The sequence below is a fragment of the Heloderma suspectum genome, chromosome 10 (genome assembly GCF_057233095.1).
Source record: "Heloderma suspectum isolate Gila_16-S chromosome 10, 16-S_ref, whole genome shotgun sequence".
NCBI classification, from domain to species: domain Eukaryota; kingdom Metazoa; phylum Chordata; class Lepidosauria; order Squamata; family Helodermatidae; genus Heloderma; species Heloderma suspectum.
The window spans coordinates 20,197,750-20,212,500 of NC_139467.1; the positions used below are offsets into that span (position 1 = coordinate 20,197,750).

The 14,751-nt window shown below is 46.7% G+C and overlaps 1 protein-coding gene across 1 annotated transcript in view; it reads left to right on the forward strand.

Annotated features, from left to right (window-relative positions):
• The first annotated feature begins 299 nt into the window (after window positions 1-299).
• LOC146337915 (IgGFc-binding protein-like) overlaps window positions 300-14,751 on the forward strand; it is a 40,316-nt gene continuing 25,864 nt past the window's right edge. Inside the window, exons 1-4 of the mRNA XM_084816336.1 lie at window positions 300-419; window positions 1,051-1,192; window positions 8,233-8,475; window positions 8,655-9,881. Of these exons, the coding sequence (XP_084672462.1) occupies window positions 300-419; window positions 1,051-1,192; window positions 8,233-8,475; window positions 8,655-9,881 (1,732 nt within the window). The remainder of the gene's footprint in view (window positions 420-1,050; window positions 1,193-8,232; window positions 8,476-8,654; window positions 9,882-14,751) is intronic.

Consider the following 14,751-nt stretch of genomic DNA (forward strand, 5'->3'; position numbering starts at 1 on the left):
GCCAGGTTCTTCAGGTGCCCATCAAGCCCCTGCCCCCGCTTGCATGTCCTTGGACCTACGTCCGACCCCCCCCCCCCCGCTCATCGAGCCACCTGCATTCACCCCAGTACCTATCCGGAGATCTCTGCAGCTGCCATTTTGAAAAAAAAATGGTGGGCGCAGATACACGCACATTTGCTCCTCTGCAAAATGGCACTGTGAACGGCCAATATGCTCAAGGTTACAGGCATAAATGGCCTATTTACACCTGTAAACGTGCACATATTGGCCGTTCACAATGCCATTGTATGGAAGAGTAAATGAGTGCATATCTGCGCCTGCCATTTCTTTTCTCAAAATGGTGGCTGCAGAGATCACAGGGTGGGCCCGAACAGTGTGAGCGGCTCAGCGAGTGTGGGCTGGTGGGGGGTGGGACAGAGGTCAGGACAGCAGGCCTGGGGGGGTCTGACAGATTACCAGACCCAATCAGGTGCCAGAGCCATCCAAGCCCTGAGCAGTGTGGAGCCCTTCCACTAAACTTAGTCCAGTTCCTCCAGTGTTCAATACATTCTGTCCAAAATATACCCGAATGTTAAATAAATTGGCTTTACTTTCCCTAGTTTTCTTATGGGCGCTTACCTCATAAACTTGTTTCCCCTTGAAATGCCATACTCATGAAGATTTATTATAACATTTGAGTAGTATGAGTGGGACCTGCAGCAAAATGTTGCAGTGTGGATTTCTCAAATTCATTAAGTCAGCCATGTCCTCCTGCACATAGTCGAGTGAGTCCATTTCCCATCCCAACCAATTTCCAAGTTTTCTTCCTCAGCTGCCAGTCAACATTCCATGGATACTGAGCATGCTCAGTCCTCACTAGAAATACAGGGAATACACATGCATGAAAATATATCCCGCATTCTATATCCAGTTCTGAAAGAAAAATCCATTCAGAACTCTTGGATGTGTATATTTGCATCCCGGACCTAGATCCCTCTCTTATAGTTGATGTTCTAGATCTGACATCTTCTATAATTCTATTGCACTATCTCCCCCCTCCTCCCGCCCCAGCCCAATGAAAAGGTTCTGCTGAATGAGTGTGAGGAGAGCTGTCGCTGCATCCCAGGCCGGGGACTAACCTGTGAGGTCCACAGCTGCACCGCTGATGAGACCTGCATTATCCAAGGTGGAGTCATGAGTTGCATTAAGAAGGGTAAGGAGAGATTCATTTAAGCACACCGGATATGTATGTATGTATGTATGTATGTATCTATTTGGTGAGTGTCCTCTTGGACAGATACATATGGTGGGCTCACTTGGCCAAATCTTGTAAGCTTAAGGACTAACTCTTGTACTAAAGTACTATGGAGTGCTTCTTAGCATACAACAGTGTTCACCATTGTGTTATAATGCCAGAAACAGGACAGGAATCATTCCACCTGGAGATGTCATGGACTGAACCTAATACCTTCTGTAGGCAAAGTATGTGCTTGACCATATGCATCTTCCATGTGAGGTACAGCCAGACGTCCCCCACCTCAGGCAGGACTGCTACCACCCCCTGAATCTCCAAGACAGATTTGGTCTGAGCATGTGGCTAACCAAAGGCCGTTGATGTCTTTGCTTTACCCCATTGCGGGCCACTGCAGGCTTCTGAAGAGATACACAGTCAGTTTTTAAACTCAGCTGTATAAATCCTAGAGCCAATAAGTTCTAATAGAAGAGAGTGAGGGGAAATAAACTTTTATCTTTCCATACCACTGAGATAGGCAAAACATACCCGCTGTGTCTGACTATCTGATTTCTCTTACATTTCAAAGGTGCACCTATGGCTCATCAGGCTAAGAGAGGAATTGTAACTGTATAGACAGTCCTTGACCTGTTTGCGGATTTATAAAGCTCAACTGGTTAATCTGAGCATCAAGAAATAATTTATGGGTGGTGGTCCCTGAAGCACCCCTCAAGCCAGATAACACAAAGGGGTGCCACAAAATATATATTCATTGCTTGAACCATCTTAGAGAATAATAATAATAATAATAATAATAATAATAATAATAATAATAATAAATGCAGTGCTGAAACAGGCAAGGTACATCACCATGTAGAACACAATTAAGATGCTTAAAATCATAACAGAAATAGTGGCTACCATATTCTTCACATTAAAATTATAATTATTTTCAACAGAAGTTATCATTAAGGTTTTGTATTTGCCTAAATGGCAGGCATGGTTGGCAGAGCTTAGATAATCATGTCTGGCAGAATCTCTCCTACCTCTGCTCAAACATGTTAAATACTCAGTGGTTATAACATTATGCTTAAGTAGCTCAGGTCCCTGATCTGAAACAAACATCTATGAAGTTTGACTCAGGCAAGAGCTTCAGACTCCATTATACATCTTTCACCTTCAGGAGAACATCTCCACAATACAGCCATGCTTACAGTAGTGGTGTCAGAGAGGATTCTGTTTGTGGGGTGAAGGCTGATGAGTTTTTTCCAGCTCGGCCCTGTGGATTTTGTCCCGTTTCCCACTGCTGGTTCTGACTCATTCATTAGTGAGTTGAGCTAATACACAGATTCCATTGTGGGAGGTTTGAGTTTGGCAATTTGCACATTTCCCCCCTTCTGACATTTGTGCAAATTGTGATTTCTGCTTTTATTTTTATTTTTGCGGGGGGGGGGGTGACAGGTCAGGAAAAGGGGGACAGATTGCCACTTACCACGCTGATCCTCAGGGTTTGAAGTGTTGAACTGACATTTGCGGATCCTCTGCTTCCAGCCCACACTTTCCCAAGTCTTAGGCAAGTGCTTTTAAGGCAGATCTAGCCTCCTCCCCCCTTTTGCAACTCCCGTTTCAGGGCTCTCAAAAGGTGGTGGAGGCTAGATCTGTGTTAAACGTCCTTGCTTGAGACTCAGGGATGTGTGTGTGTGTGGATTAGAATCAGGAGACCCACAGTTCAACATTCCACACCCTGCAGATCAGCTTGCTGAGTGGGTGATCTGGTCCCATTTTCCTGACTTGCCCCCCCAACCCCACCCCAATTGCTCAAATTACAATTTGCACAAATAACAGAACCTGGGAAAGCAAAATGCACAAACATTTCTAGGACCCCCCCCAATCCAATTCAGTCCACCCCCACTTGTTGGAACAGACGTGACTGAAGGGTTGCCTGCACTCATAAAGCCCATTGACAGGTATCCCTTTCTTCTCATCCATGTGGGAATAAATGATACCACCAAGCACAGCTACGAAGAAATCACATCAGACTTTGAAGCTTTGGGAAGGAAACTCAAGAACTTTGGGGCCCAGATAGTTTTCTCATCCATCCTTCAGAGGGATAGAAAGGGAACGAAAAATACTCCGGGTGAATGAGTGGCTATGAAGGTGGTGCTGATGAGAGAGATTTGGATTCTGGGACCATGGCCTATACTTCCTGGAAGATGGGCTGTTGGCAAGGGATGGCTGATCTGCAGGGTGTGAAATGTTGAACTGTGGGTCTCCTGATTCTAATCCACACACACACACATCCCTGAGTCTCACAAAGGATGGGAAGAATGTGTTTGGCCACAGCATGAAGAACTTCATCAGGAGGGCTTTAAACTGAATCCTACGGGGAAGGGAGATGTAATGTTCGGGGTAACAATGGACGTAGGCGCATGCACTGCAGCGGAGAGAACAGCTCTGATAGCGCTCAATAATAGTCTTCAGATACATGTAGGAAGAAAGCCAGACCATGAAGCACATGGTCTTCGATGTCTATATCCTAATGCCCAGAGTATGGGAAACAAACCGAACGAACTTGAACTCTTAATACAGGAGGGAAATTATGACTTGACAGGTATAACCGAGACTTGGTAGGATGACTACCATGACTGGAATACAGCAGTTGAAGGATATAACTTGTTCAAAAAGAACAGAAGAAACAGAAAGGGAGGTGGGGTTGCACTATATGTGAAAATACATATCTCTGCAAAGAAATACAGGAGGAGGAGCTTGGATGAGCCCCATCGAGAGCATCTGGGTTAAAATAAATGGAGCAAAGAATAAAAGGAACCTGGTGGTCGGAGTCTACTACTGGCCACCCAATCAAGGAGAAGATGAGGATGAAACTTTTGAAAAGCAAATTGCCAATGTTTCAAGGAAGCATGATGCAGTAGAAATGGGGGACTTGAATTTTCCCAATATTTGTTGGGAGACAAATTCTGCAAAACATGGCCCCTCCAGGAAATTCCTGACTTGTGTGGTGGATAACTTCCTCCTACAGAAAGCAGAGGAAGGAACTAGAGGATTGGCTATCCTTGGCTTGATCCTAACCAACAGAGATGAGTTAGTGGATAAAGTAGCAGTTACAGGAACTCTGGGGGAAAGCGACTACGTTATCCTTGAGTTCTTGGTTCTAAAGGAAGCAAAAGCCAAGTGTAGCCAAATGCATACCCTGGATTTTAGGAAAGCCCATTTTAATAAACTCAGATCAATGATCAGTAAGGTCCCATGGCAAGCGACTCTAAGGAGAAAAGGAGTTTTTTTCTAATGAGAAAAGGATGGGTGGGAGTTTTTAAAAAAGGAAATTCTCAAGGCACAATTACAAACAATTCCAACAAGAAGAAAAGGTGGAAGACAACAGAAGAAGCAATGTGGCTTCACAAAAAGCTAAGAGATGACCTGAAAACAAAAAAGGACATGTATAGGAAGTGGAAGGAAGGCCAAGCAACAAAGGAAGAGTACAGGCAGGTAGCACAGAATTGCAGGGATGGTGTCAAGAAGGCTAAAGCTGAGAATGAGCTGAGGTTAGCGAGGGATGTTAAAAGCAAGAAAAAAGCTTTCTTCAGCTACATGCATAGTAAAAGACAAGGAAAGAAATGGTGGTTCAGCTATTAAATAAGGATGGCAAATTGAGAATATATGATGACAAAGAAAATGCAGAAGTGCTCAATTGCTTCTTTGGCTCAGTCTTCTCCCAATTTAGGGTCTATGACTCCCCTGGCAAAGGTGAAGTATGCCTAAGGGGCAGGATTGCAGCTTGAGATCAATAGGTATATAGTCAAGGAACACCGAATTACTTGGAATGAGTTCAGATCTCCAGGGCCAGATGAACTGCACCCTAGAGTAATAAAGGAACTGGCAGAAGAGCTCTCAGAACCACTATTCTCTTTGAGAAATCATGGAGGATGGGTGAAGTGCCAGATGACTGGAGGAGGGCTAATGTTGTCCCTATCTTCAAAAAGGGTAAAAAGGAGGAACCTGGGAACTACAGACCAGTCAGTCTGACATCAATCCCTGGGGAAATTCTGGAGCAGATTATAAGCAATCCATCTGTAAGCACCTTGAAAACAATGCAGTGATTACTCGAGGCCAACATGGATTTGTCAAGAACAAATCCTGCCAGATGAATCTGATCTCATTTTTTGATCAAGTAACCTCCCTTGTGGATTGTGGGATGCTGTGGACATAATACTTCACTTGACTTCACTTGACCTTGACTTCAGCAAAGCTTTCGACAAAGTGCCCCAGGATATCCTGATGAGCAAACTAGCTCAAAGTGGGGTAGGTGAAACAACTCTCAGGTGGATCCACAGTTGGCTACAGAATCAGAAGAGAGACTGAAAGAACTGGGCATGTTTAGCCTTGAGAAGAGAAGACTGAGGGGAGATAGGTTAGCGCTCTTCAAGGACTTGGAAGGTTGTCACAGAGAGGAAGGCCAAGATCTCTTCTCGATCATCCCAGAGTGCAGGGCACAGAATAATGGGCTCAAGTGACAGGAAGTCAGATTCCAGCTGAACATCAGGAAAAACTTCCTGACTGTTAGAGCAATACGACAGTGGGCTCTCCCATGCTGGAGGCATTCAAGATGAGTCTGGACAGCCATCTGTCAGTGATGCTCTGACTTGGATTCTTGTATCTATCAGGGGGTTGGACTCAATGGCCTTATAGGCCCCTTCCAACCCTGCTATTCTATGATACTGTGATTCTATGATTTTAGACATGCTGCGGAAATCCATCGGGCTTGAACGGAACAGATTTCCCAGTGACAGAGATCCCCAGCTTACTGCTAATTTTGGGAGCACCCATGTGAAGGTCCATCTTCTTCTGGGTTAAGGGGATTTTCTCTTTTTCTAAGAACCCACTTTGCACCTGTGGCAAGCTCCTTTTCCTCTGATCTCAGAACCTGCTCTGCACCTTCAGTTAGCAGATTCACACAGACTACAAGGAAGTAAGACTCTTATAACATAAAATGAATACCTCTCATTTTTCAGTCTTATATTCATAGCACATGTCACAGTTAAAGCCCCGAAGACTAGTCTTTCCTTATAGATATGTGCTTCTAGTACTTGGATAATTTTAGTTGTTGTTGTTGTTGTTATTATTATTAACATTTCTATACTGCCCCATAGCTGAAGCTCTCTGGGTGGTTTACAAAGATTTATGTAAAAACACACAGACAGTATACACAGAGACAACATGTATCTAAAAACAACTTCGAACAATCAACCATAACCATATGATAAATCCAGGATCTATTAAAACTCAAAATATGCTGCCAAATGCCTGAGAGAAGAGAAGTGACTTAAGCTGTTGCTGAAAAGACAGCAATGCTGGCACCAGGCGGGCCTCATTGAGGAGATCATTCCATCATTGAGGGGGGGCACCACGAAGAAGGCCCTCTCTCTTGTTGCCATCTTCCAAGCCTCCCTCGGAGGAGGAACCTGGAGGAGAGCCTTAGATGCTGAGCGTAGAGTACAAGTAGGTTCATATTGGGAGAGGTGCTTCATCAGGTATTGTGGTCCCAAGCCCTGTAAGGCTTTATACGTTAAAACCAGCACCTTGAATTGAGCTCAGAAGCACATAGGCAGCCAGTGCAAGCAGGTCAGAGTTGGTCTTATATGTTCAGACATTCTGGTCCCCGTTATCAATCATTTTGCACAAGCTGCAGCTTCTGAACCATCTTCAAAGGCAGCCAAATGTAGAGTGCATTGCAGTAATCTAACCTGGAGGTTCCCAGAGCATAGACAACTGAAGCCAGGTTATCTCTGTCCAGATAGGGGTGTAGCTGGGCCACCAAGCCAAGCTTGTAAAATGTTCTCTGTGCCACTGAGGCCACCTGAGCCTCAAGTGACAAAGATGGCTCCAGGAGAACCCCCAAGCTATGAACCTGGTCTTCAGGGGGAGTGCAACCCCATCCAGAACAGGCTGAGCACCCTCCATCCAGTCAGAAGAACAACCCACTAACAGCATCTCAGTCTTGTCTGGATTCAGTTTATTAGCCCTCATACAGTCCTTTGTTGCAGCTAGGCACTAATCTAGCACATCCACAGCCTCATGTCATGAAGATGAAAAGGAGAAGTAGAGCTGCATATCATCAGCATACTGATGGCAACTATAAGTCCCTTGACCCCCTTCAGCATGCCATGCTTATAGGCTCTCACAGCCCTTAAACTCCCCTTCACCCCAAAAGCTGTCCCCTGATATATACATACCCCTTATAATATCTCTATACTAAATGAAAAATCCAAAGGGGGGGGGAATCCTTACACAAAGCATTCCAAAACCTCGGATAATGACACTCAACAGTTCCATAGAGATGTTGAACAGCATGGGGGACAAAACTGACCCCTGCAGAGCCTCATACTGGATCATCTATGGAGCCGAGCAATGTTCCCCAAGCACCACTTTCTGGAGCCAACCCTCCAAGTTGGAGTGAAACCACTGCAATGTAGTACCTCCCACTCCCAACTCAGACAGTTGTCCCAGAAGGACACCATGGCTGATGGTATCGAAAGCCACCAAGAGATCAAGAGAATCAACAAGGCCACACTCCCTCTGTCTTTCTCCCAACATAGGTCTTCATGCAGGGCAACCAGGTCTGTTTCCATGCCAAAATGTGGTCTGCACCCTGACTGAAATAGATCCAGATTGTGTATCTGAAATGGATCCAAAGTCTCATCCAAGAGTGTTTGGAGCTGGTTCCCTTTCCCACCTCTGTGATGATCCTTTTGAAACAGGGCAACAAGAACAGGATACAGTATTCCAAATGTGGGAACACCATAATTTCATATCAGAGCATTATGATCCTTCTCTTTTCTCTAGGAGTTTTCTAACTTCTTTCTTCTTTCCTTCAGGCTCTTTTGTTGTGAATTCCAAAGGGAAGGAATTTCTCACAGCCTTTCTATATAATGGATAGCCAAACCAACATTATCATAAATTTGAACTGTTAATTACTGGGCATCATCCTGCTGCAACCTCCATAACAGTGACAGTGAAAATCCCTGCATTCCAGAATACCATTTCTGTTAATGAGGGAGAGATGGTGCCAGTTAATTTATCTACCTCTGCAGAGATGTTGGGGACTCATGTCTTTGATGGGGTTGTGCTGATCCGAGCTAACAAAGACATTTCTATCTTCTCCCACAACTACAAGCAGTACTTACCTGGTGTCACAGTCATGTACCCAGTTGAAGAGCTGGGCATACTCTACTATGTGATCACACCAGAGGGTGAAGTATAAAACAGGTTCACGGAATTTGCAGTTGTAGCCTATGAAGCTCCCGTTAAAGTCAACATTCACCTGAAAGGGTCCGTGATGTTCAAAGGGCAGGTTTATCCTGCAGGGAGCAGGCTTGCATTCAGACCCTTCCATAATTCATTCCTCTTTTTTTATTATTCTTCCTTTTAGGCTCTTGTGTAGTGAGTTCTTGTGGGAAGGAATTCATCACAGCATTTTTGTTCAACATCTGGCAAAGCCAGCCCAAAGCTAAGTTTGAGCTGTTTATCACCGGATATCATCCTGCAACCAGCGTCGCAGTGACTGTGAACAAACAGAACTTCCAGAAAACCATTCCCGTCAGTGAAGGACAAACAGTGTCAATTGAGCTTCCAACCTCCCTTGAGATGGTGGAGACTGGCACCTTTGATGGGACTGTGCTGATCCAAGCTAACAAAGACATCTCTGTCTTCTCCCGCAACCACAAGGACTACTCCACTGGTGGCACAGTCGTGTATCCAGTCCAGCAGCTGGGCAAACTGTATTACGTGGTAACACCACCAAGTAGTCAAGCACATACTTTCAAGGAATTTGCAGTCCTGGCCTATAAAACTCCCACGAAAGTTGACATTCACCTGAAAGGGGCTGTGACATTCAAAGGTCATTATTATGATGCAGGGAGCAAGCTGGTTGCTGACCTCAAGGCCTTCCAGGCAATCCAGCTGCAAAGCTCAGAAGATTTATCTGGCACCAAGGTTGAATCGAACAGACCTGTGGCTGTCTTGAGTGGACACAGCTGTGCTCAGATGCACACATCCTGTGACCATGTGGTTGAACAGCTCTTGCCTGTTTCCAGCTGGGGAACCACCTTTATTGTCCCACCTCTGTCCTTCCAGAACAAATTTGACATTGCTTATATCATTGCTTCCCAAACCACTTCAGTCAAGTACCGATATGGGCCCAAAGAAGACTCTCATGACATGGTGGCTGGGGGAGTTATCCAGCTTAATGTTCAGACCTCTCAGCCACTTTACATCTCTGCTGATGCTGGAATTCAGGTGGTTTTCTTCTTTACAGGGGCCCCAGCTGGAAGCATAACCATTGACCCATTCCTTATCCGTATCCCTGCCTTAACAAGCTATTCCATGTCATACCACATCAATAGAATGGATCTGTTTAATAATTTTGCTATCATCATAGCCAAAACCTCAGCTTCCAGTGGGATGATGTTAGGGAAGAAGCCCATTAGAAATATCCAATGGACTGACATCCCTGGCACAGAATATTCTTGGGCTGAACACATATTGGACCACGGAGATAGTGCCCTTTCTCTAGAACATCCCAGCACTCCTTTTGGCCTCTACATACTTGGAGGCAGAGCTTATGAAGGCTATGGATCTGTGGCCCAGTGTAATTGCAGTAAGTATTCTTGTATATGTATGGTTTTTATGATTTATGTAATTGTTTTATTAAAACCTGTATCTATCTTGCTTTACTGTGAAGTCCTCAAAGCAGCTTAGGGCACAATCCTAAGACCGCTAGATTGTGGCTAAATGGTCATAGGATTGTTCGGTGGCCATAGGATTGTTCTCTCATCAGCTTTTGATACCATTGGCCATAGTATCCTCCTGGATCGACTCTGTGGGATGGGTATCGGAGGCACTGTGCTACAGTGGTTCCGGTCCTACCTACAGGGGCGATTTCAGAGAATAGCATTTGGTGACTTTTCCTCAGCTCCTTGGTAGGGATGTATGAATCCCTTACGTGGTTCTGGTCGGGGCATCCGCTGGTGGGGGAGGCGATTTGTTCCTCCCCCCGGAATCCTCAATGAGGGGGAGGCGATCCGGTCCTCCCCCCCAGAATCCTGCCTGGCCGGCTCCGCTCTGCAGCCATGCTGCGGAGCCGCCAGCCGGGCTGATCTGCAGCAGGGCCTCCAGCCGCTGCTGGGCTGGTGCGGATGCTAATGGTGTCCTGCGTAGGGGATTTACGTAGCCCATCACGGCTAAAGCAGGGACGCAAATGGTGGCCACTATGCCATTTGCGTGGCCTCCTTTACCATGATAGGCTACGTAAATACTTATGTAGCCTATCACGGCAAAAAGCAGGGGCACAAATGGCGTAGCAGCCGCCATTTGTGTCCCTGCTTGAGCCGCGATAGGCTACATAAATATTTACGTAGCCTATCATGGGCTACCGTAGGGACACAAATGGCATCCCCTACGCAGGACTCCATTTGCGTCTGCACCAGCCCGGCAGTGGCCAGCCGGGAGACCAGCCGGAGCTGCCGCCGCCTCCACTGCTGGAGCTGCTGCTGCAGCATCTGCCCCAGGTAAGCTCCATCCCAGGGGGATTCCGGGGGATGGCGGGGGGCGGGAGGCCATTCCTCCATGGATTCTGTGGATCACTGGAACTCACTGGAGTCCGTGGCAGAATTCTCTGACATCCCTACCCATTGGCAATTGAGATTATGGGGCCCTGCAGGGTGCCATCTTGTTCCCAATGTTGTTTAACATCTATATGAAGCCACTGGGGGTGGTCATTAGGGGATTTGGAGCTAAATGTCATCAGTATGCTGATGACACACACAGCTCTGTCTCCCTGTGACATCTGAATCAGGAGAGGCTGTGCAAGTCCTGAATCAGTGCCTAGACTCAGTAATGGGCTGGATGAGGGCCAATAAACTGAAGCTGAAACCTGGCAAGATGGAAGCCCTGTGGGTGAGTGGTTCCCAGGTCAGGGATATTGCCTGTTCTGGATGGGGTTGCACTCCCTCTGAAAGATCAGGTTCATAGTCTGTAGAGAGGGCATGGGCACTCAATTCCTTCTGGGAATTCAGTGGAACCGCTCCTGCCCATAGCCCCAAGCCCTGCTCGCTGAGCCCCTGCCCCTGCTTGCCCTGGGCTCATGCTTGGCGAACAGCCTGCTCTCACCCCAGCAGCATCATCGAGCTTTGCAGTCACCATTTTTTTGAGAAATACAATGGTGATTGTAAAAATGTGCATATTTGCATATGCACAAGAATGCACATTTTTGCAAATGCACTTATTTGCGTATGCGAAAATGCGCATTTTCATGAATGTGCAAATATGCACATTTTGCGATTGCCATTTTATTTCTCGAAAAATGGTGACTGCGGAGCTCAATGTGGCCACCAGGGTGAGTGCAGGCTGCTTGCGGAGCATAGGAGGGGCTCAAGCATGGTCTGGAGACCAGCAAGTGGGGGCAGGGGCTGGAAGGGTGCCCCAGAGAACCCAGACAGGGGTGGGTTCACACATTCCTAGTAGTCTGGGGGTACTCCTAGATCCATCATTGTCTCTGGAGGCCCAAGTGGCCACAGTGGCTCAGAATGCCTTTTACCAGCTTCGACTGGTTCACCAGCTATGGCCTCTCCTGGACAGGGTTAGCTTGACCACTGTGGTACAGGCCTTAGTAATCTCAAGACTGGATTACTGCAATGCACTTCATGTGGGGCTGCCCCTAAGGCTGCTTTGGAAGTTGGAGCTAGTGCAAAATGCAGCAGCTCAGCTGTTGTCGGGAGCTGCCCCTTCTCAGCCTGTAACTACTTTGCTGAGGGAACTGCAGTATTTGCTACCGGGCCAGGTTTAAAGTATTAGTACTAATGTAAAAAGCCCTAAACAACTTGGGACCAGGATATCTGAGAGAGTGCCTCCTTCTTTACTAACCTACCTGGTCACTGAGGTAATCAGAAGGCATATTCCTTTTGGTTCCACATGGACCTATGGCCCAATTGGAGTCCACTAGGAAAAGAGCCTTCAATGTGGTGGCCCCCTTTCTGTGGAATTCCCTGCCTTTGGAGGCCAGACAGGCACCAATGTTGTGTTCCTTCTGGTGCCTCCTGAAAACATTGTTATTTCGAGATGCCTTCCTTGCGTGACCAGCAGCAGTTTATTAAATTCGACCTTATTGGAATTTATCTTCTTAAAAAATGTTTTAATCTGTTTAACTGTTTTAATCTGGTGTTTTATTCTTGTATCTTTGTTGTTCACTGCTCCGAAATCTTCTGATGTGGAGCAGTATATAAATGTTGTTAATTAATTAAATAATAAATTAATTATATGTATTTCCATTTAAAGTTGTGTGCCTCTTGAAATTCTCCACCCTATTTGTGGGCAGAGAAATTGGGGGAACAATTTCACTGAATTTATCCAGGGGAATGAGAAATTCTCAACAGTTTCTCACAGGTAGGGCTCACCATTAGCAGCAGGGTAGCACAGCTTTCTTCTTTTATTTGTAAGGGTTTGGGAGGTTGTGCTGCTACTGTAAGTGGCAACAGCATCAACTGTGTTGGCAGGCTGACCCCCATTTTACATCTACCACGGTGCAGGGTTAAGGGTGGCAGTTTTGTGTCTAGCTCCAGGGAAGAAGTAGAGCAAGTGTTGAGCCAAAATACACCCTTCAATTTCCTGAAAGTTTTCTTCCCCCATGAATAGGGATGTGCGAAAGTCACTTACCTATTCGAAGGGGTGATTCGCGGTGGGGGGGAGGCGCTCCGCACCTCCCCCCGAAATCCTAACCCAGCCGGCTCCGCTACACGGCAACTCCGTGGAGCCGCTGGCTGGGTGCATTCGCAGGCGGGCAGAGCCTGCGGAGGCAAATGGCGGCAGCTACGGCGACCACCATTTGCGTCCCTGTTTTTTTGCCGTGATAGGCTACGTAAATATTTACGTAGCCTATCACGGCAAAACGTGATAGGCTATTACGTAGCCTATCACGGTTACCTGTAATAGACTACATAAGTATTTTAGGGATGTCGGAGAATTTCTCCACGAATCTCTGGGAGGCCGAATGCCAACATATTCGGCCCCCTGAAATTGGTGGAGAAATGGTCCGCCCCCCCCCACCCCCGGGATGGGACTTACCTTTGTCAAATGTCCCTGGTGGCAGCGGCTCCCAGCGGTGGTTCGGCGGCAGCGGCTCCCGGCGGCCAGTCTTCCGACCGGCTATCGCCGCCGCCATTTCCAAGTAAAAACAACAACAACAACACAAACGTGATAGGCTACGTAAAGATTTATGTAGCCTATCACGGCTAGATTTTCAAAAAACACCATGATAGGCTACGTAAATGTTTACGTAGCCTATCACGGCTGACTTTGGGGGGGGGGAAGCGCGTACGCAAATGGCGGCGCCCTTATTTTCGCCGTAGTCTACGTAAATGTTTACATAGACTACACGTGCCCAAATAAGGAATGCAAATGGCAGTGCCCATGGGCGCCGCCATTTGCGTACGTGCTTTTTTTTTTCCCCCAAAGTCAGCCGTGATAGGCTACGTAAACATTTACGTAGCCTACCACGGCTGACTGCAGGGATGCAAATGGTGGCAGCTACGGCCGCCGCCATTTGCATCCCAGCAGGAGACGAGATTCACGGCCGGAGGGATGGGTCACCTCCCCCCCAGCCAGAATTTCGGGGGGAGGGATGGAGCGCCTCCCCCCCACCGCGAAGCAAGCTGCGGGATCAGGTAAGGGACTTTCGTCCATCCCTAAAGTATTTACATAGCCTATCATGGCAAAAATGGGGAAGCGAATGGCAGCCGCAGATGGGGCCACCATTTGCAAAGCAGTGCAAACAGCACCAGGTAAGTGCTCCATTTTGCACACCTTTCGTGGGGTGGTGGGGTGGCGGGGCTTCGTTCCGCCATGGATTGCGGGGAGCTGAATGCACTGGCATTTGGCCTCACCGAGATCCGTGGCAGAATCCTCTGACGTCCCTACCTATGAAAGGGACTTCCATTGTTCTGCCTCATTTTCAGAGCATTCTATAATTTATTTTTTGTGGTGTTTGGGGGCTTACCTAATCACTGTGAGGCAGCCAAGGGTGCTGTGTGTGTTTTTTCTTTCTATTACACATCTTTTCATTGTTCTGCAGCCTCCAAGGCTGCCTGCACTTCTTGAGCTGAAAAAGCCCTATTGGAGGAATTACTCCATTGTCTCCTCCCCAAGGCTTTAATTGAAGTGTGGGAAGCCAAGGAGGTGACAAGCTACCAGAGAGATGATTGTACAATGAAAAAGCAAAACAAGACACTTGCACACACTCCCCAGGCACCTCCTAAGCAGGTAAGCATGAGAAACCCGAACCCGACCTATGATAATTTTCCTGACATTTTCTTCACCCTTGAATTTCTTTTTGAAAGCAATTTCTTTCTTATCAGATTGAATGAAAACAGATGAAAAATATGTAGGATATTTTTTGGGGGGGGCACAGCACCAATTCTGTTCCTGTGTTTTATTTTTATTTTTAAACTGCAAAGAAGCCTTGCGAGACTTTATTC